The sequence below is a fragment of the Oryza sativa genome, chromosome 1, assembly GCF_034140825.1.
Source record: "Oryza sativa Japonica Group chromosome 1, ASM3414082v1".
In the NCBI taxonomy this organism is placed as follows: domain Eukaryota; kingdom Viridiplantae; phylum Streptophyta; class Magnoliopsida; order Poales; family Poaceae; genus Oryza; species Oryza sativa.
In genome coordinates, this window is record NC_089035.1 from 6194834 (window position 1) to 6216547 (window position 21714).

The 21714-nt window shown below is 42.9% G+C and overlaps 4 protein-coding genes across 4 annotated transcripts; 1 reads left to right on the top strand and 3 right to left on the bottom strand.

Annotated features, from left to right (window-relative positions):
* Window positions 1–76: 76 nt before the first annotated feature.
* Window positions 77–1186, bottom strand: LOC107278670 (RING-H2 finger protein ATL8). The gene has a single exon (XM_015793706.3). The coding sequence runs from the start codon at window positions 1139–1141 to the stop codon at window positions 437–439; it is 705 nt and encodes a 234-aa protein (XP_015649192.1). The 5' UTR covers window positions 1142–1186; the 3' UTR covers window positions 77–436.
* A 2031-nt stretch (window positions 1187–3217) lies between these two features.
* On the bottom strand, window positions 3218–4082 carry LOC107278375 (RING-H2 finger protein ATL39). The gene has a single exon (XM_015793770.3). It carries the CDS (start codon window positions 4032–4034, stop codon window positions 3333–3335), a length of 702 nt encoding a protein of 233 aa, XP_015649256.1. The 5' UTR covers window positions 4035–4082; the 3' UTR covers window positions 3218–3332.
* A 2663-nt stretch (window positions 4083–6745) lies between these two features.
* On the top strand, window positions 6746–8560 carry LOC107275362 (pollen-specific leucine-rich repeat extensin-like protein 2). The gene has a single exon (XM_015781392.1). The coding sequence runs from the start codon at window positions 6746–6748 to the stop codon at window positions 8558–8560; it is 1815 nt and encodes a 604-aa protein (XP_015636878.1).
* Window positions 8561–13974: 5414 nt separating this feature from the next.
* LOC4325572 (RING-H2 finger protein ATL46) lies at window positions 13975–15222 on the bottom strand. The gene has a single exon (XM_015793842.3). It carries the CDS (start codon window positions 14927–14929, stop codon window positions 14216–14218), a length of 714 nt encoding a protein of 237 aa, XP_015649328.1. The 5' UTR covers window positions 14930–15222; the 3' UTR covers window positions 13975–14215.
* Between the last annotated feature and the right edge of the window lie 6492 nt (window positions 15223–21714).

A 21714-nucleotide genomic window follows, 5' to 3' on the forward strand; every position in this document is an offset into this window, starting at 1 on the left:
ATCAGAAAATAACGGGGCCTACAGCCTACTTTCATCAAGTCCCTGACATACAAACAATGGGAATGTTCAGAAATCAGAAGCGATGGCTGCCAATTGGTACAGGAAAGCCAACACACATTTTTTCAAACCGGTTGTGCTGCGTAGCTAAATGCATCCACAGCAGCTGATGCCGAACGGAGCAATTACATTTCATCATTGATTCGTTCAAGACTTCAAATTATACACTATGTTTCTTCTTCTTTTTTACATGCAAATTCTAATGAGAATCAATCTATCATTTTCTTATTTTCTAATGACCGCTTGCGTAAAATCAAACGGTGTTAAAAAAATGATCACCTCCGTAATGGGGCGCAAAAACTACACATGTCTACCCAAAGGAAAAGGAAAAGATTGAGAATGAAAACGCAAACGCGCGGTCATGTACTCTGTCACGCTGCTATTGCGCCTCCAAGTCCCTCTCGCCATTCTCCAATCTCGCCGGCTCCAGCGCCGACGCCGGCGGCGCGGCCTCATCCTCCGGCGTCTCCGCGCACCTGCCGTCGTCCTCGTCCGGCGGTTTGTTGACCACCACCTCCGCCCGGCACACGGGGCAGGTGGTGTGCGCGACGAGCCACATGTCGACGCAGCCCCGGTGGAAGAGGTGCATGCACCTGGGCAGCTGCCTGGCCACCTCGCCGTCGGCCACCGCGCAGAGGCATATCGAGCACTCCCACCGGTCGCACTCGTCGCCCGTGCCGCGGTACTCGAACTTGGGCAGCGCGGCGATGGCGTCCTCGCCGAGGCCCGGCGCCGGCCGCTTCTTGTTGGTGACGTTCCCGGCCGCCGCCGCCGCCGCCGCCGCCGACGCGGCTGCCACCGTGACCCGGTTCACCGCGCGCCGCATGCGGTAGCACCGTATGGCGCAGAGCACGAGCACGATGACGAGCAGCGAGGCCAAGGAGATGGCGAGGACCTCGAGGTAGGAGGTGGTGGAGCAGCACGCGCGCGGGTTGCTGCTGCTGCTGCGGCGGTACGACAGCCGGGAGAGCGCGAAGCAGGACTGGTCGACGGGGAGGCAGCCGGTGGTGGTCTGCTCGTGCAGGCCGCCCCTGTTGTTGCTGGTGGCGTCGAGGTGGCCGTCATTGGCGCCCATGGCGCGCATGCATGCAGACGTTTGGGCGGGGGGAGATCGATCGAGTGTGGGATAAGGGATAAATTAATAGGTTGGGTGTCTTTTTCTGGGGTTTTATGCATGTTTGTGGTGATGGGAGGGAGCAACCTGCGGCGGGAATGAGGGGGGAGGGGAACAGTGTTGTGGTACATGTTGACCCTTGACAGAATTAGCTTGTTTGTGAGTGATACTACTCTGATGGCTACGAGTAAATAGGAACGTGTGAATCGTGCTTTCACTTCGCTTTCATTGTGCCACTGCTATATTATTTCTGCTGCTTTGTGGAGATGGACTGCCTTCAAATCGGCCTCTAGGCAGGATCGTTCGTCCGTTGCAACCACAGCCATCGAATCCACAGCACCCAGCCCATATAAACTTGGAGGTCCGTGACGCCCGCCCAAACCCCCGAAGTCCTTGGGGTGGAAAACTTTGGGCCAGGCGACAAGGCAATGGCTGCCATGGACTCGGTATGATCTGAACCATTCCAAAGGAATTCACGCCGTCTCTTGTCGATCACCTCAGGAGACAAGACAATCCAATCGTCATGGATGGGTGCACCGGGATAGAAGAAAGAACGGATTGCACGAAAACTAGCCGGCCTGCCAGCCTAGGCCATGAGCTTCCCCTTCCATGACGGCTGCCGATATCTTGTGAACCATATCCACAAGCGGCTGATCCTCTAGTGTGTCTGGATCAGGTTCGAATCCACAGGTGCACATTGTAATGATTTTTATGGATATTTTTTTAAAAAAAATTCACGACTATTTGTGTGGTATTTGAGGAGTGGAGGGATACCTCTTTAGCAATTGAAAGAGTAACTTTGTTGATGTGGAGGGTGCCATGGGTTTTATGAATGCAATACGCATACTCAATGACCTTATCTTGAGTACTGTTTGCCAATTTCAGATGAAGATTCACAAATAGAATTAAATAATTGTGTACTACTTATATTGGGTTGGTAGTTTTTGATTTGTTTCCTCTTCATTATTGGTGTCTTTATATTTATTTAAACTACACTCATTTTGAGTGTTAGGTTATAATAATTGGTTGTAGCTGATTGAGTAAATATCATGATGTTTTATTCTATTATCTTAAAAAAAATACTCGATGACCTTAAATACGATGAAGCAAGGGAAGTGGAGAGGGTAGGAAGACTACATAGCCTGATCCGGTGAATTTTCAAAAAAAAAAAAAAACTACACAGCCTGATCGATGGGCTCTACCATTTCGCTACCATATGTATCAAAAGGGTAAGTGAATAGATTTAATACTACTTCAAGATCTTGCTTTGATTAATTTTGAAATGATTGAAGGGTTGAGAATTATGACAACGACAGCTGAATTCTAAATTCCTTTTTAAAAAACATATTGTTTTGCTTACTGTCAGATTTTCTTTAGCATTTCCTGTATTTTCCTATTATATATTGAGCGAAATCTGTCTCCACCAAAACAACGATATCTTTTTTTTCTTTTGAAAGTTATATGTTGTACTATGTAAAATGGATTCAAATACTTTGGATGATCATACCCACAGATGAGTTAACAAATTCATTTTGCCAATTCACATTTTGCAGCTTCTAATGCCTGATCAGGGAGGTGCGACATGAATATGATAGCTGTGGATCAATAAAATTTTGCGAGTGGTGCCATAAAGAAAGTTGCATGACTTGGTCTAACAATACAACAGATTACAGACACCATTTATTTACTGGAATTATTGGAGAAAATTTCAAAGGGGGATAAAACAGCGTGTACATGTCGTGGTTTCAAGTTAACTGGTTAATTTCATGTTTGCATGGTCAACTATGTCTGAAAACATCTTTACAAAAAACAATGTCCCTAAAAGGGACTAAAGCAACATTTTAACCGCACGTTAGGATGCTTTTTCTTTCTTTCTTTTTTTTGTGTGTAAATGTACATACGTGCTGCCGTGTCGATCACCTCCTAGCTAGAGTCCTACTGGATCGAATCTCAATCTGAATATCTGGTGGATGATATAATTCAATCGATCAGCTGCATGCACTTCCGCAACGATGCTAAAAACTAGAGAAGAATAATAAGTAAATATGAACAAGAAGCGACTAATGTAAATTTCAAAACATATATACAACATTTCACGCTCCTCAAATTTTGTAAATCCAAAAACAAAGCAGAGTTTACAAGGCTCACCGGAAAACGACTGCTATTTACTCTCCAAGTCCGTTTCCGGGCCAGGCGCTCGCGCATCGAGCTGCTCTGGCGGCGCCGACGCGGCACGCGACGTTGACGACGCGCCCACCATTTCACCCTTCAGCATCTCAACCGGCACGACGACGGACATAGACACGCGTGGCCCGACGAGGTCGGGCGTCACCGCTATGCGCGCGACTATGGCGTCGGCGAGCTCGTCGGCCGGCGCGGCCTTCCCGCGGCACACCGGGCACGAGGCGCGGGACGAGAGCCACATGTCGATGCACTCCCGGTGGAACACGTGCCCGCACGCCGGGAGCTGCCTCACCGTCTCCCCCTCGTCGACGGCGCTGAGGCACACCGCGCACTCCACCGACGACGACGACGCCGAGTCCGAGACCTCGCCGTCGTCACGGGCTCGCACGTACGGGAACGACGGGAGGCGCGCGATGGCGGCGGCGTCTAGGCCGAACCTAGGCGGCGTCGGCCGCCGCTGCTCCTGCTCCATGACCAGGGGACGATCACGCCGGCGACGAGCAACGCGGAGTGCTCGAAGGCAGATGAAGATGGTGATGAGGAAGAAGCTCAGGGCGAACGACGCGGCCAACGCGCCGAACAACGTCGTGGTGCTGCAGCATCCGGAGTTGCCGCCGCCGCCGCCGCCGGCCGCCTCTCCTCCCGGCAAGTATGTCGTCGTGCCATTTGACGACGACATGGTGGTGGTGGTGGAAGGAAGGGACTTTTGTGACTTGTGAGACCGTGAACTTAGTAACGAACCGTATATAATGTTGACCTTCGTTTCTTTTCTGTTTAAACGAGAAGACGACGTGTGTGCTGAGCTGGCGCTTGGATTGCCACGTTGTCGCTTGGTTTGGACCAGCTAGGCCCTTGTTTGTTTGGCCCAAGTTGGCGGCCCGCCTAGCAGTACGGTCCGGCCTGCGTTCGCATGGGCCCGTCCCACAGGTTTCAGTTAGCCCATTTCCCAGTTTTACCTTTTCCTATGATGATGATAGCGGTCAGCTCCGTTACAGTATTTTCCGTTCCGTTGACAGTTTTTCGGTACCTTTATTACTGGTGTGAAAGCGAATAAATGTTTGCTATAGTTAGTAAATACAGATATGGAATGAGGTGAATTTATTTGCTTGCTATTGATTTTACGCGTCTTTTTTTTTACCGCGTCTGGCTGTGATTGGTAACGGGCGTTTTCGTCCTCATCCAAGCTCTGTATCTAAAACTGTATACGTACAAGATTATATTATTATATACCCTATAAAAAGGCAGAAGAAAACGTACGCGGTTATCCTCAAAAAAGAGGGGGTTAAAGACGGAGGGGAATTACGGTACAATGCAGACGCTTCTATTGTACGCAATTATCTAGTAACTGCTACAAAAATGTTGACTTGGCGTTGCAAGATTGAAACGGCTTACTGGAAGATAAAAATGAGCTAGTTTGTGCCGGCTAAAATTCGTCTGAAATGCATATGACACGTTGGAATCACACAGGCAGAACGAAATGTGGCCTCCTATTTTGTACAACACGCTGGAAGTATTGCTTGTGGAAAATAATCTTCTATGAAAATTTTGTGTATTGAATGGGGACACTGGTAGGATTTAGGCTGTGTTCGCTAGTCCACGTTCCTAACCGGAACAGTTCGTGCAGAAAACGAAGCGGTCCATTAGCGCGTGATTAATTAAGTATTAGCTAATTTTTTTTAAAAAAATGAATTAATTTGATTTTTTAAGCAATTTTCGTATAGAAATTTTTTGCAAAAAAGCAACATTAAGCAGTTTGAAAAGCGTGCAAGCGGAAAACGAGGAAGAGTCGTTCAGAAAAGGGGTGCCGAAAATAGCCTTAGGTTGCTTGGAAGAGAACTATTATTAGAAAAAAAAAGAATAACTTTTAGTATTGTGGCAACTTAAATGGAATAACTTTACTATGTACCATGTCTTTACGATGTTGAAGCGCCACATTATATTAACGTGGGACCATAGTTATAGTTCAACTAATCATTATACGAAACCGTTGGCTTTAGACATAACGGACTATTCTTAATAATTAGTTGCACCCACATCATTCAAATAGTATTATGTCTTTGCCCGGGAAACCCGGCCCGACCTAATGCTGCTAGGTGAACTTAGGGTTTAAGCGGGGAGCTACAATTTTACGTTGATTTCTTCATAGAAAATAGAGTTTTCTTAGCACACTTGGTTGATCCATACTGTGATGAATTTTGAGTGGTTTAGTGTGCTCATAGGGTGAAACATTGTAATGTTTTCTTATTGAACTTATACATAATGCTACTATTCGTTAGAACCAATTTTCACTGACAAATGGACCCACCATACCCATGTAAAAGGATGACCATCCTGTCAGTGACAATTGGTAGGATTTCTATAGTTTGCATGTTTATCAAAAACACATTGGATAAAATCTTCTTATTATGACACCCCTCATTTCCCTATATAAGAAGGCGGCCTCCCCCTCTTTGTTCTTCATCGAGCTCATTCTTGCTATAGCCACATATACCTCTTAAGAAATCATTTAGTAGTTTCTTCCATCTCCTTTCGGATGCCTGTCTCACCATGACTGGTCTCCAACAAGGTGGCAAGATGTTTGTAGCTCTCGCTTAATGGTTTCCTTCTCCACCAGAGATCTCTGTAATCTCCCTAGCTAAGGTAAACATCCTGTTCTCCATTAGAGGAGATGCATGTTTTCTTCGACATGATTCATATCTATGCATAGCTATATGAACGTATTTAATTTTAGATGCAGGTCTTCATTAACCCATTTTTTAAAAAGGCGACAAAAGATTTACCGTGTTTGTATTGATAGAGTAGTGGAGCTATATGGACGTAGTTAATTTTAGATGTTCACTAACATTTTTTTAAAGAGGCGACAAAAGTTTTACCGTGTTTGTATTAATAGAGCAGTGAACGATTGCGGTAAAATATATATATATACACAGGCCATCCGCCATCAAGTATCATGCCCGTAAAATGATTAAAAAAAATCAGGAGTTATCTCCTAACGAAGGAAACTCACGGAGCTTCGCAGCTCCAGCTTACCCAAGTAGCCACATCTTCCTTAATTTTGATAATGATGCTCTTCTTTAACATGAATCATATGTATGCTTAGCCATATGTCCATAGTTTATTTTTTAACAAAAATGGTAGATGCATCTATATAATTATGTATATACTAGCTATTTGGAACCACTTAACATTAAAAGCAATTAAATCCAGAAACAAGAGTGTAGATCTAGCTATAATTTTTTTTCCAGATCTAGCTATGTTTATATTTTTTAGATCTAGCTTATATGTCTATCACTATAAACTAATCTTTTATTAAATTTCCATTTTAGGGTTCGCCTCTCTCACAAAATCTCTTTTTGGTATAAACCTCCATCGATCCCCTCATCGCCGATCATGCCGAGGAGGGCGAGGAGGACCGGCGCGGCGTACGTCGACGACGAGAGGGAGCGCGACATCACCTTCTTCAAGCGGCGGAACGGGCTGTTCAAGTGCGCCAGCGACCTCTCCATCCTCACCGGCGCTAGCGTCGCCGTGGTCATCGAGGACCAGAACCGCAGCAAGTTCCACGCGGTCGGGACGCCGACGGTGCAGGCCGTCGTCGACGCCGCCCTCTCAAGCGACGTGGAGGAGGCGGCGGCTGAGGCGCGGCCGGTCGCCGACGAGCAGCTGATGGAGAGGATCGCGCCGCTGGAGAGGGAGCTGGCTTGGCTGAAGGGTGAAGCTGCCGAGAAGGATGAGACGACGAAAGCATCCAAAGCTCGGTTCAAGATGGCCCAGAAGAAGGAGGAGAACGAAGAGGAGGGTGACACGAAGAAGAAGAAGCTCTTCTTCTCCAAGGCCGACAAGCTCAGCTCAGACGAGATGAATGAACTGTTAGCTGAGATGCTTGAGATCAAGAAGGAACTCAACGTGCGGCTACCCCCGCTACGTCGTCGCGGTGGCAAGCGGCCAATCCAGGGCTCTAGCGTGCCACCTCCACCGCCGCCGCCGCCACCACCGCCGCAGCCGGAGCAACAGCTGCAGCTGCCGCAATGGCCGAATCTGTCCGGTCCTCATAACCAGTTGCTTCCTGTGGCGCCGCCGCCATTTGTCGCTGATCAGCCACCTCCACCTCCACCGCCAGCAGCAGGAGGGTCTCTCTGGATCCCTGAGCTGCCTCCACCTCCGGTGGAGGGGTCGCCATGGGCTGGTCTGCTTCCGCTGCGACCACCACGGTTTGCCGGGATGGAGCCATCCTTTCTTGAATCACAGCAAGCTCCGCCTCCGGCACAGGTCAGCACACAGCTAGCACCACTACCTCTGATACGGGAGGAAGCTCCATTGCTGCAGGAGCCATTTCTGTTTGCTGATCAAGCACCAGTACTTGCTCCTCTGCCGGCGCCATTGCAGATGCCTGTGGCAGAAACTCACTTGCCACTGCAGGCTCCATTGCTGCAGGAGCCATTTCTATTCTCTGATCATGCACCGACGCTTGCTCCTCTGCCATCGCCATTGCAGATGCCTGTGGCTGAAACTCACCTGCCACTGCAAGTGCAGGCTCCGTTCATGCAAGAACCATTTCTGTTTTCTGATCAGGCACCAGTGCTTGCTCCTCCGCCGACGCCATTGCAGATGCCAGTGGAAGCTCACATGCCACTGGAGGCTCCATGGATCCAAGAACCATTTCTCATGCCTGATCAAGCACCGGTCCATGCTCCTCCACCAACGCCATTGCTGATGCCAGTGGGAGCTGATCACTTCCCACTCGAGGCTCCATTGTTCCAAGAATCACTTATAATGGCTGATCAGAAATCTGTGCATGCTCTTCCTCCACCTCCATTGCAGATGCCTTTGGAAGCTCACCTGCCACCTGCAGCACAAGAGTATAACCAAGATCTGGCCGTGCAGCAGCAACCCCAAGAGTATGAAAACTATGACTACATGTTTGAGAACGTGGGGCTCTCACAGGCACAGCCGGTGGCCGCTGGCGCCGGCGACGCAGGCTTTGCAGCTATAGGCAACGACGACAACCCGTTCGGCTACCAACAGTTGGTTGCCTCTCCTCTCTATGATGGACAGATCTACTTCGGCTCCGGGGTTGATAACATGGGCGTTCCTCCTGCTGGTGATTTTGGTGGTGTTCCTGAAGCTGCTTTGCCGGAAGTCGAGCATGCGTCTTCGTCCGGTTGGGGAAACAACATTACTGGTGATGCTGGTGCATGGTTCTGAGGAACTAGGAACCGACTGTCTGTCTGTCTGTCTGTCTGTCTGTCTCTTCTTAGATAGCATTTTGGAAAATGCTGATGTGTCTCGATAATTGAGCTTATTTAGTTAGGCCTCTTGGAGGCAAAATAATATTTGTTTGTCGAGGCAATGAGAATAATATATGTGTTTTATTGATGTTGATGAATTTTAGTATAGTTGGCCATGTGGGCCGCCCGGCACGGCACGGCCCAGGCCCGGCCGTGCCTGGGCCGAGGCTTGTCGGGCCGGCACGGCCCGACCGACGCACCGGGCCGTGCCGTGCCAGCCCACGTGCCGCACTCACGGCCCAGGCACGGCCCAACACGCCTCGGGCCGTGCCGGGCCGGCCCGAAGGCACGATGGGCCGTCGTGCTTTTCCTCAGAATAAGTCTAAATTTCCTCCCTCCTATTGGCTGTGACATATGTACAGCTACAAAAAGTCTATTTTACCTCCCTCTTCTTTGGGCTGGGGTATATAAATAGCTAAAATAAGTCTATTTAAGGTCCCTATTCTTTAGACAGTTACATTTATATGTCTATTTTTAGTCCCCATACTTTATGTACCGGGCCTGGCCTGCCGGCCCATCGTGCCGGGCCGGCCCGACCGTGCCGGGCCAGCCCAGCGTGCCGGTGGGGAGGCCCAGGCACGGCCCGACGGTCGGGCCGGGCCAGCACGGGCCCGACCCAAGTCGGGCCGTGCCGTGCTTGGGCCGGGCCAAAAAGGCGTGCCGTGGGCCGGGCCTTCGGGCCTCGGGCCTTATGGCCAACTATAAATTTTAGACTCGTGGCAAAATAATATTTGTTTGTTGAGGCAATGCGAATAATATATGTGGTTTTATTGATTTTGATGAATTTTAGGCTCGTAAAATGTGTGCCTGATAACTAACTTTTTTCTCTCTTTTTTTTTTTACAATAAGAATGAGCACGCACGCACGTACCACTACGCATGCATGTTACATGCACGTAGATATACCCTGTATAGGGCACGTGTGAACTAAACTTGTCTCGCCTCTAGAATTCCTTTTAGTGGGAGGGGTTAGAAAGGTGGGGTCCACATGATGATGCTCTTCATTGAAAACTGCTCACAGTAAACTACTTCCTCCGTATTTTAATGTATAACGTCGTTGACTTTTTGACTAACATTTGACTATTCGTCTTATTCAAAATACGACACAAAGTTCGTGAATATCTCAGATTGGATATTTTAACCAACCACAAAGTTCGTGAAACCACACAATAATTTGTTGATATTTTAATCGACCGTGTTCTTAGAAACAATATGTAAATCACAAAAAAAGTACGCAAATAATGCAATGGAGAATTAGAGCATCCGATGGTCATGAACTACCGATGCGGTATCAATGTACCTCCAACTAATATTACGACAATTATGTCATTTTTCATCTCTTAAGAAAATTATCCTTTTACCCTTCCTACCTAAGTATCTATAGCAATACTTAAATACCTTTTATATGATACCTTTAATTGTGGAGTGTTGGATCTTTGCTATTTTTGGAATGCTTTGGCACAAGTAACTGACAAACCGCATGCATTAATTATCATACTTTATTTTTAAGAAAAAATGAAAGATTTTACAGAGGAAACTGCAATAATGAAAAGTTTCAAGAGACTCCATAATTAGTCTTATCCATGCAAGTGGTTGAAGTTCATCAGATAATGTCCTTGAGCCGTTTACCCTTGAGGTTAACAAGGATGAAAACCTTGTACACTCTCTCTATGAGAATTTGTCAAGTTGTTATCTTACTTAAGGAAATATAAAATTATGTGTTCACGTTCGCCCTAAAAAGCTTAGATTTAGCAAATAAACCAAATAAAAAATATATATCACTTATATTAGCATGGGAGACAATTATATATGATGGTTTAGATTAGACGAAGAATATTATTACTTTCATCTTAAAATATAGGTGTGTTTTGTTTCGTTAGGTCAAGACTTTAACCAATGATTACTCTACGATATAATTTTATCACACAAAATTAATTTATTAATATAAAAAAACTAATTGCTTATGATATTCTAATATTTTCTTTATTACACAAATAATATTCTAATAGAGCAACTGTTGATTAAATTATTGTCTTAACAAAATAAAATACGCCTTTTGAAACATATGTAGTAAATCCCTGTTGAAAAATCGATTTAAAAATATCTAATTCCGTATTAAAAATAGAAAAAAACTGAAAAATTCGAGCCAAATACTATATACGACTAAATGAAAATCAGAATAAAATAAAAATTCAGAGGAAATCTAGGTTTTGCCATCGATAAGTTTTAGAATCTATGTTCTATCATCAACAAGTACAAGTTCTACAAAAATAAATACTATCATACAATCGAATCATCTCTTACTATAAAGTTATAACCCACTAACTCCTAAATCTTAATATGCAAAAATGCCACATCATCATCCACTAACAATCATCAAATTTGAACATAATGCGAACAAGCTATATTATCTATTATTTTATAATTATTAAATTTTAGAGCTTTTAAAATGAAAGCATGCTAAATCATCATCCCACATAATTCACATAATATTTCAATTTATATCTTTATTTTTTTTATAATATGCTATGTACCTATATAGTTCATCCTCACTTCGTCAATGTTATTTCTCTCTTCTCTCATTAAGTCATATCACATCAATTGTTTTTAGTGCTTAAATGATTAATCTATGGTCTAAATTATCTCTCACCTTTTCTTCTCTCATTAATTAAGCCATATCACCTCAACTGTTTTTATCCTTTAGATGATTAATCTACGGTCCAAACTATCTCAATACTTTTCTTCTTTCATAAAGTCATATCACCTTACTTTTACATTTAAATCATCATTCTATATACTATTTAAATTTAAATTATCATAGACCACATTAACTTACGTAATGTTATGTTGTCTAGCTATTTTACACATTATTTTTACTTACTGTTATCATACTAAACTCCCACAGCAACACGCGGGGTTTCACCTAGTTTTTCAAAGAAACGCAACAACACGCGGGATTTCACCTACTTTATCAAAGAAATGCCACCCTGGTCCTCTTTCTTCATGGTATTCCGTTAGCCTATGCAGAAAGACTTTGCCCATGTATGTATGGTTGTTCATGGTTTTTGAAAATTAAACCAATTAACCTGTCAACCCAATCCAAACCAAACCACTGTAAGTGGGTCAAGCCGGTTCATTGGGTTTTAGTTAAAGGTGTAAGAATGCCAATGGGTCAAGTTGAGCTTGAGTAGAACAAGACACCAGACAAAACCAGTCCAATTCGCCCCAATTTGTGCACTCATACATGTGCACTCATTTGTGGTGGCGACGGTAGAACCGCGTGGAGGTCTCAGTTGTATTGGTGGAAGAGGAAGGTCCTACCTTCCTTCCGACAGCTTCTGAAGTACATCCCTAATTTTACTATTGTCCATTCTCAAATATGTTTGTTCTTAGATATGAACTGATATGGTTGATTAATCTTACTTTTTCTCAGGATAGTTTCATTCGTTTGGTATCTGACAATCTGAGGATGTAATAAGAAAAGAGAGGGAGAAAGAGAGAAACAGCATGGAAGCAAAAGTTTAGCTCAAGCCGGTAGCTATGGTGGTGTAGGTTTGCGTGGTGGCTAATCATCAATGTAGGCGGTGAAAGGTGGTAACTGGTGAAGGAGAGGTGGGAGCATCTGAGACTATTTATAATATCTATCGATAAATTTTCTCTAAAAAAATTGTCAGATATAAGTGTAGTGCAACCGTAATGCATTTATATTGTAGTATGTAACTTGCATGTAACTACAGTATAACTTATACGAAACTTTCAAAAATACCATAGTAACAAGCTACTCTTGTGAAGTGGAGGTTGCATCATCAAATCTCCTCACCCATTTGCACACGGTGATTTTTTCCTTCCCTTCTTTCATGTATCTCAAAGCAAATCTAATAGTTCAAAATTATGTGAAAGTCACATAGAAATTATGTTGTAGTCACATGCAACTTATATTGTTTTTACTTTACAAATGCATTGTTTACATCTGACAAATGTATTTTTAAGATAATAGATAAAAGAGTGGTCCAAAGTGAAACATCGGTAATAAAATGATGGCCTAAAGTGAAATTTACTCTATATAAAATCCAACCTTTGTTTCAACAGAAGCTACAACTACTAATCACATTGTTTTTGATAAAAAGCCAAACATGAAAGTATCTAACAAATAATGATGAGAAGACAAATTTGACCAACAAAAGTGAAGAGATATAACTTATATGGAAATCAATCCCTAAAGCCCTTCTATAGTCAGAATTGCTAAATGGTTGTTGGTAGAAAATTGAGACCAAAACTTTGAAAATTTCTAACCTTAGGATTTTCTTCACAATTCATGTTCCAGCGACCCCAACACTTCTCTTCTATCCGGCGATGTCCCTGCGAGTTGCGCTTTAGGGTATTGAGTTGGGGTGAGAGAGGAAATGGGGAGGGGAAAGAGGGAGAACATCGTTTGGCTTAAGAGTGATGACCATGGAAAAAGGCAGCCAAGCGTTGGGCGATCGACATGGGCAGGAGGCGAGGAGCCGGTGCCGATGATGAAGCCGTGGGGATGGAGGAAGGTAGTGGGTCGGTGTTGGCGGCAAGGGCAAACTGAAGCTTGTGCCTAAGAGGAGGATGTGGTTGGTGTTGGCTAATCTAGCCATGGGAGCTGCTAGAGACGTGAACGATGGCTGGGTAAGGCCACCTCGCCGCCATCAGCTTGAGGAGGATGAGAGCTATTGATGGCCAAAAGGGTCGGGGCCCGACGGCCCAGCCCACGGCATGGCCCGAAAGCTGGGCCATGCCTGGGCCTCTTCCTTAGCACGACCAGGTCAAATGATTAGGGAGGCCAAATAGATTAGGAAGGAAAAATAGACTTATTCTAGCCATATAAGGCATGGCCCAAAGATATGAGGGATTCAAAATAGACTTATTTATACCCATATAAGACACAACCCAAGAGATGAGGGAGGAAAAATAGACTTATTCCAAGGAGAACGATGGGCCGGCCTGTTGTGCCTTCGGCCCAGCCCAGCATGACCCTTCTTACTGAACCGTGCCTGAGCTGTTGGTGCAGCCCATGGGCGGGCACAACACTGCCCGACGTATCGATCGGGCCGTGCCTTGTCGTGCTCGGACCGGGCCGGGCGGCCCATTTGGCCAACTACAAGGAAAGCTAGGAAAGGGGATGAGGCCGGTTGTGGGGCCTTGCTGGCACCATTGGCGCATTCTGACCGGCCAATAAGGCTAGACGACGACAGAGGAAGCGGCGGCATCAAGTGGACTCTCAATTGAGTCATGGCGGCAGGGTAGGAGTGAGGAGGGAGGAGATGAGGTGTTAGATAATTGGGTATTGCACAAATGTCAAAGCTATGCAATCGTCTTGACTATATTCAATGGAACAAAACTCGTAACAATTACCACAGAAGCACTTTACTTTTGCTTTTTTTTCTTTTGCGGGGAATGTATTATGCAGTTGTTTCTTAGCTATATATGGGAAAGAAATAAAGAATCACATCACAAATGCGTTTCACAATCTACACTTGATAGAGCTCCTATAGCAAAATAAAGAATCACATCACAACTCTGAAGTTCGTCGTCATCGTCGATCCTCAATTCCTTGCAGCCTCGCAGCTAGGAGAGTTCGAGGATCCCGGTTGACCAGTCAACGCCGTTGACCTGCCACCGGCTTCGTCAGAGCCGCCGTGTATGGTCACGACCACGGTAATTCCTCCGTCACCGAGCGACGACGACGACTGCGCCGTCGCCGTCGCCGCCGCCGAAGCCCTCGCCTTGGGTACTTCCGCCTCGGCCCGGCAGAGCGGGCACGTGGTCCTGGAGCGCAGCCACGCGTCGACGCACTCCACGTGGAAGACGTGCCGGCAGTTGGGCAGCTCCCGCACCTTCTCGCCGTCGGCGAGCTCCGACAGACACACGGCGCAGTCGGCGGCGGTGGCGCCAGGCCCGCCGCGGTTGGAGCCCTCCCCACCACCGCCCCCGCCGCCGTTCTTCCGGTACGCGGTGACCGGCAGCGCGGCGAGCGCGGACGCGTCCAGCCCGCGGCGACCGCTCACGCCGAGCGAGTTCAACGACCGCAAGATCCCCCCTGCCAGGCCGCCACGACGACGGCCTCCGCCGCCACCGCCGGGCCGCACCACGAGGTAGTACAGCAAGACGCGGGTGACGGCGAAGACGACGGCGATCACGAACAGGATCACGACGGCCGTGAGCAGCACGCGCCCGCTGAAGTTGTAGCTCTGCTGCTGACTCCACGAATCCTCCGACCTCGCCGCCGGCGGCGCGCCCGACAAGGCTGTATCCGACATGACCAAACTATCCCTTATCCTCTAAATCTTCCACTCTTTCTGCTGCTACTAATCACTAACCTAACTTGCAAGACCAGAGCAAAGCCCTACTACTACTACTACCTCGCCGCCGGTTTAATCAACACCGGATAAGCTAACCTTGGGTTAGTAGACGAGCAGGTCAACATGGGGATTCCGTCACTGTCATCACCAACGAGTACATCTGTACATGGCAATTACTTGCTTTGCTTTGTTCAACGTTAGACGTTTTTAGCCTCGAGAATGGTCGTCCGGTCTCTGTCTGCCGATTTTGCATTCGACGAACAGGAGCAGTTAATGTTGAAATGAACGAGATATTTAAGCGTACTTGGATGAGACGTCGCTGTTCGGTGTAATTACCAACCTGCATCAAGGAAGGGGACAGGAAGGTTCAATGGATTGAGGAGTCAAAAAACTCTTCTGCCGACTGTCTTGTGGTGTGCAACCGCGGACCGGAATTCGAGTGTTTTGAGATGCCTTTGGGCCTTGGCCGACAATAAGGTTTCTGTGGGCTGTACGGTCCGAGTGTTGGGCTGCGCAGGCAATACTCGCGTGCAAAGTGGGCCGGCGGGGCGACCCATGAGGGTGAATCTATTGGGCTCTTCTGCGGAGGCTGGGTTGGGCTGGAACGGGTTGGGACTTGCCTTTTCGGAGTGCCGCCGGTGACTGGCGTTTGGAGGTTTCAGTGTTTCACCCAGACTGAACGGGTCGGGATCGAGAACGCTAATACGCGATCAGTCGCGCGCGTCCTCTCTCGCGCGACTGGACACGTGTCGCGCGTGGAGAGTGGCACAGGCGGTGGCACGGTTTTTTTTTTTTTTTCGGTTTCCTTTTTTTCCGCACATTCCTTTTTTTTTTGTTTGTTCTGTTTTTTTCCGTGTTTTTTTTCGAACGGTTTCTTTTCTTTTTCGGTTTCCTTTTTTCCCGCACGTTCCTTTTTTTTTTTTGTTTGTTCTGTTTTTTCCGCGTTTTTTTTTGCACCGTTTTTTTCTATCCATATTTTTTTTCCAGTTTTTTCGGTTTTTTCATATGTATGTGTAAAAAGTTTGTATACATGTAGGCAAAGTTTGTATACACGTATAAAAAAAAGATACGGAGAGAAAGTTTGTATATGTACGTATACAAAGTTTGTATACACGTATACAATCTTTATATACGTGTATATAAACTTTGTGTATATACATATATATAAAGTTGGTATATTTTATATACATACATATATAAACTTTATATACAACGAATACAAACTTTGTATTTGTATACATCGTATACAAATTTTATATTTGTGTATATACTTTTTATACATATACACAAAAAATATAAATATACAATATATATATATATATATATATATATATATATATATATATATATATATATATATATATATATATATATATATATATATATATATATATATATGTATGTATGTATGTATGTATGTATGTATGTATGTATGTATGTATGTATGTATGTATGTATGTATGTATGTATGTATGTATGTATGTATGTATGTATGTATGTATGTATGTATGTATGTATGTATGTATGTATGTATGTATGTATGTACTGACCACGCGTCGCGCGCCGCGCGCGACTGATCGCCGATCAGCCATCCCCGGTGGGGATTGGTTGGTTTTCTATCCTTTAATTCCCTCCGTGTTTTTTCTAGGTTAATTTCAACTGCTTCGCGTTCGGTGATCTCTTTGTTGGCTTCTGCAGGATTTAATTTACTTAAGGACCTCTGCTAGAAGGTGCATATCAATGCCTATACGTACGGAAGATCGACGTTTCATGGAGTTAGTTGTAAGTAATCTCCCCTATAATCCCCGTCCAACACAAGAAACGGGTTCACATCCCCTACCATTATAACATTATTATTATAAACACTGTCAGGTGTGGCAATAGAAGGGTGAGACCCACACTAGTGACTATAATGATAGTGAGATTATGGTAGAGGATCCTCACCCATAAGAACCACACAATGCCAACTTATATATGAAAAAAGTCTTATATACTATCTATTATATTATTAAAACAGTCTTGAAAGAAGGCACCACGTTCGTTGTGGGGGCTAGAAATTTCCACATTAATCAAAAGAAGAGTCCAAGTAGAAATACAATCTAAAATTAGCTGAAATTTGAAATTAAAAATAAGTAATATTGAAAGAAGTGTCCATATAAGAACCCAATACGAGATTAACTAAAATTCAAAATAAAAATAAAATAAAATCCGAAATTAGAAAATAAAAGGAGAGTCGAAGTAGGAATATAATTTAAAAATAACTAAAATAAGGAATTAATAATATTTTTCTAGAAAATAAAAAAGGATTTTCAACAAAAGTTATGTTCGATTTTTAGAATCCCAATGGCAATAAATAATAGGCGGCTGATAGACCGTAGAGGAGTATAGTGGCATCGTTTGGCAGGACTTTAAAAAATATAAAAAATAAAACCCAACAAGTCAATAAACTCTAAAAATTATAAGGTCTAATTTTTAAAGGATCAGAACTTCTAAAAAGTAAAAAAAACAATGATAATCATGTTCGGTTTTAAATCTCAATGACAATAAAGAAGGGAGGCAGCGGGCGAGCCATAAAGGAGTACAATAACAATGCCGCTGACGGTTTGGCGGGACTTATAGAAAGTAAAAAATAAAACCGAACGATAATTATGTTCGATTTGTAAAATCCTACTGACAATAAAGAGAAAAGACAGTGGACGGGCCATAGAGGAGTATAATGGCAGCGTTTGACGGGACTTCTAGAAGTTATAAACACGAAACCCAACGAGATAATAAACTCAAAAAACTATAAGATCCAATTTTAAAAGATTTCAAGAAGAATGATTAGAAATAGTGATAGACCGAGCAAGGAAATAAAGAAGGATATGACAGAAGTAAGGGGTAGCAATTGGTGTGACTTTTAAAAACTATATAATTAGAAAAACGGGGAAAGCTATTTAATACTGAAAAATATATAATTTTGTTTGGGTGCTAGCCGCGCAATTGCGCGGGCCACCCAGCTAGTTATTTTACTAAAATAAAGTTTTTTATTTGTATACTGTCTTTAGCAAAGAAGTTTTTCTTCTTAGGGGCGTGCAGGCGGTTGGGGCGGGCAGTTTCCCTCCCCAAGGGACCATTCAAAAGAAAAATAATAGATAATTTGAACTAAAAATGACAATATTTATGAGAAAATAAAAATATATAAACATTGTACACATAACTTGTATAGAAAATATCTTGTATAAAAAGAATATTTTGATTCGAATCTAAATTTAAATCGGGTGCATAAACTTTCGGCGTATAAATTTTAAGCATATATACTTTCGGTGTATGAATAAACTTAGGAAAAAAAAACTTTGTACATATAAAGACCTTTGCGGAATAATATCATCAAAAATGCAACCCAAGCATTTAACATGGACATGATACTGATTACTATACAACACAAAACTCTCGGTTGTACTTGGGATTCAAGTCGGACATACCACAGGTATAAACTCTAATGGTGTGTTTGGATGGTGGGTTTTGGGTGGATAAGACATGACGGTCCCTTTTTTTGGGTGTTTGGTTGGTGGGTGGAGGTGGGATAGGACGACCCGGAGGGGAATATTCCTCCCAGATGCCGGATGGAGGGATCCGGCCGATTTGCCTGGACGCAGCCGCCAGAGTGCCCAGGCGAGCTGGACGACCAACCGAGGTGGATCGCGTCACCCCTCACCACGCAAGCGAGCGAAACGATGGAGCGAATTAGGCGGCGGCCGGCGAGCAAGGAGATGCGCCGGTGGCTGGCGAGAAGAGCAAGCCAGCGGCCGGCGAGAAGATGGAGGATGACTTTTTTTTCCTTTTTCTTGTTTTTCTCCTTTTCCTCTTTTTATTTCTTCGTGATTTTTTTATTTCTCTTTAGATTTGTTTATTTGTATTAGATTTATAATAATTTTGTGGCTTTTATGAATATGAAGGGGTATACTCACCGCCTCTAATGAAGGGGTGATTGTAACCATTCATCCTTCCTAGCTCTCTAACCAAACAAAAAAATAGATCACCAAATCCACCTTCATCCCTAGAACCAAACAAAAAACTGATTCGCCATATCCACTCAACGAAACAAAAAATAGATCGCCATATCGATCAAAATCTGGGCCACCATATCCCATCCAACCTTGACCGTCAACCAAACGCACCCTAAATCATGCACATATCGGTTGGGCATGGTATTGTGGGTTGGATTTTTGCACACTCACCTGTCACCACTGCACATAGACACCCCCACTCTCTACCCCAACTTAGTAATATATGTGTATGCATAGTATTTGTGGATACCACAATTTCAATTCTAATAGGTCTAGTTTTTCCATGACTATCATAAGGGCCAAAGTTAGGGAGGGGCGGAGGGAGGCCTGGCCTCCCCCAATGATGCATATCTATCAATCTATCTATCTATTATATTATTAAAACAGCTTTGAAAGGAGACACCACGTTCGTTGGGGGGCTAGAAATTCTCACATTAATTGAAGAAAAAGAAAAGAAGAGTCCAAGTAGAAATATCATTTAAAAATAGCTGAAATTTAGAATTAAAAAAACAATATTAAAAAAGAGTCCATATAAGAACCCAATACGAGATTAATCAAAATTTAGAATAAAAATAAAATAAAATCTGAAATTAAAAAAAAAAAGAGAAGAGACCATGTAGGAATACAATTTAAAGATAATTAAAATTTGGAATTAAAAATAAGCAATATTGAAAGAAGAGTTCATATAAGAATCCAACTCAAGATTAATTAAAATTTAAAATAAAAATAAAATAAATCCGAAATCAGAAAAAAAAATAAAGGAAGAATTCACGTAGGAATAAAATTTGAAAATGACTAAAATTCGAAATTAAAAATAAGCAATATTGAAAGAAAAGTCCATATAAGAAACTAGCACGATATTAATTAAAATTCAAAATAAAAATTAAAATAAAATCATATATTATAAAATATTAGAAAGAGAGTTCAAGTAGGAATACAATTTTGAAACAATTGAAATTGGAAATAAAAAAAGAAATATTAAATTAATAGTCTATATAGAACATAATATGAGATTGATTAAAATTCGAAATAAAAATAAAATAAATTCAGAAATTAGAAAAATAAAAATAAGAGCTCAACTAGAATACAATTATAAATAACTAATTTGTAGTAAAAAAAACAAAGACTGTTGAAATAAGAGACAATCTAGAACACATGACGAAAATAATTAAAGTTCTAAATAACAAATAAAATAAATTTTAAAAATATAAAAATAATTATAATAGTTCAAGTAAGAATATAATTTATGAATAAAAGTTATCAGAGTGAAAAATGTATAATTTTAAAAAAAAAAGTCTATCTAGAACACAACAATGACAAATGACAATAAAGAGGGGAGAAGCAATAGGCCTGTAAATGAGGAGAGTGCTGGCGGTTTATGGGGTATCTAAAAACTATAAGGAAACCCCAAATAGAATTCGATTAAGAGGAGTGACAATGGGCATGCCATTAAGCAGCATGGTCACGACGGTTGGCGGGACTTATGGAGAGTAAAAATAAACTCCAGTGATTATCATAATCGATTTTTAAAATCTCAATGATAATAAGGAGGGGAGGCAGCGGGCGGGTTATACAGGAGTATAGTGACGATGCAACTAACAATTTGACGAGACTTATAGAAAGTAAAAAAACACACACAATAGTTATGTTCAATTTTTAAAATCCTAGTGACAATAAAGAGAGGTGGCAGCGGATGGGCCGTAGAATAGTAAATTGTCGATGTTTGACGATACTTCTAAAATTATGAAAACGAAACCCAACAAGACAATGAACTCTAAAAACGATAAGACCTAATTTTTAAAGTTCTAAAAAGCATGAATAGAAGTAGTGGCAGATTGAGTAAGCACATAAAAATGTGATAAAGGAGTAAGAGGTAGCGACTGACGTGGCTTTTAAAACTATAAAATTATTATAATCACGGGAACGATAATTTTAAATAAAATCATGTGTAAAAAAGGATAGTTTTAAATTGATACTAGCCGCGCAATTGCGCGGGCCATCCAACTAGTTCTGTTTATATTAGAACTTGTTAATAATTCTCTAACTACATTACACGATTAGTTTAAGCATTTTGGTGTAACCATTTAAGCTTTCAACACTTAAGCATTTTGGATTACTATATTTAGCTTAAGTTGGCTCCCCTCAAATCTTAAATCCTACCTTCACCACGGTCTATCATCACACAACATGTGATTTCTTACCATGGATTGGATTGTCATCGTATAGGAGAGAAAGAAGGGAATGATAGGGTAAACAGCCGGAGGTATGGATGACATGTTGTTTTACTGTTTATTTTATTTCATTGTTGTTTTTTTTATCGGTATAGTGGCATCACTGTTATTCATGTATTTAGGGTGTCGTAGGCTCTCCGGACCTTCCATTATAATTGAGAGATGAAGTGAATAATTCAAGTCATCAAACAAGCATAATGAAATATCCGACGCCTCGAGAGAGGAATATTGGAGATATTGCTAGGCCTTTAGCCTGCCAGTCAACTTCAGCCTGAGACGTGCCCGTCAAACCACTCGAAGGCGGCGACCAGATGTGTTACACATTCAGGAGACTTGACAAAAATGGCTAAAGTTCTACAACATCTCAAATATTCCTAACTCATACTCATGTGAATCTAGTTCCCAGGATGTGCACTAGATTCACACTTTCATCTCAAGCATGATTATACATAGCAAACACAAA

What these genes read in the sequence shown, in the direction of transcription:
- LOC107278670 (XM_015793706.3), bottom strand. Translation starts at nt 1,141, where the DNA reads ATGCGCGCCATGGGCGCCAATGACGGCCACCTCGACGCCACCAGCAAC.
- LOC107278375 (XM_015793770.3), bottom strand. Translation starts at nt 4,034, where the DNA reads ATGTCGTCGTCAAATGGCACGACGACATACTTGCCGGGAGGAGAGGCG.
- LOC107275362 (XM_015781392.1), top strand. Translation starts at nt 6,746, where the DNA reads ATGCCGAGGAGGGCGAGGAGGACCGGCGCGGCGTACGTCGACGACGAG.
- LOC4325572 (XM_015793842.3), bottom strand. Translation starts at nt 14,929, where the DNA reads ATGTCGGATACAGCCTTGTCGGGCGCGCCGCCGGCGGCGAGGTCGGAG.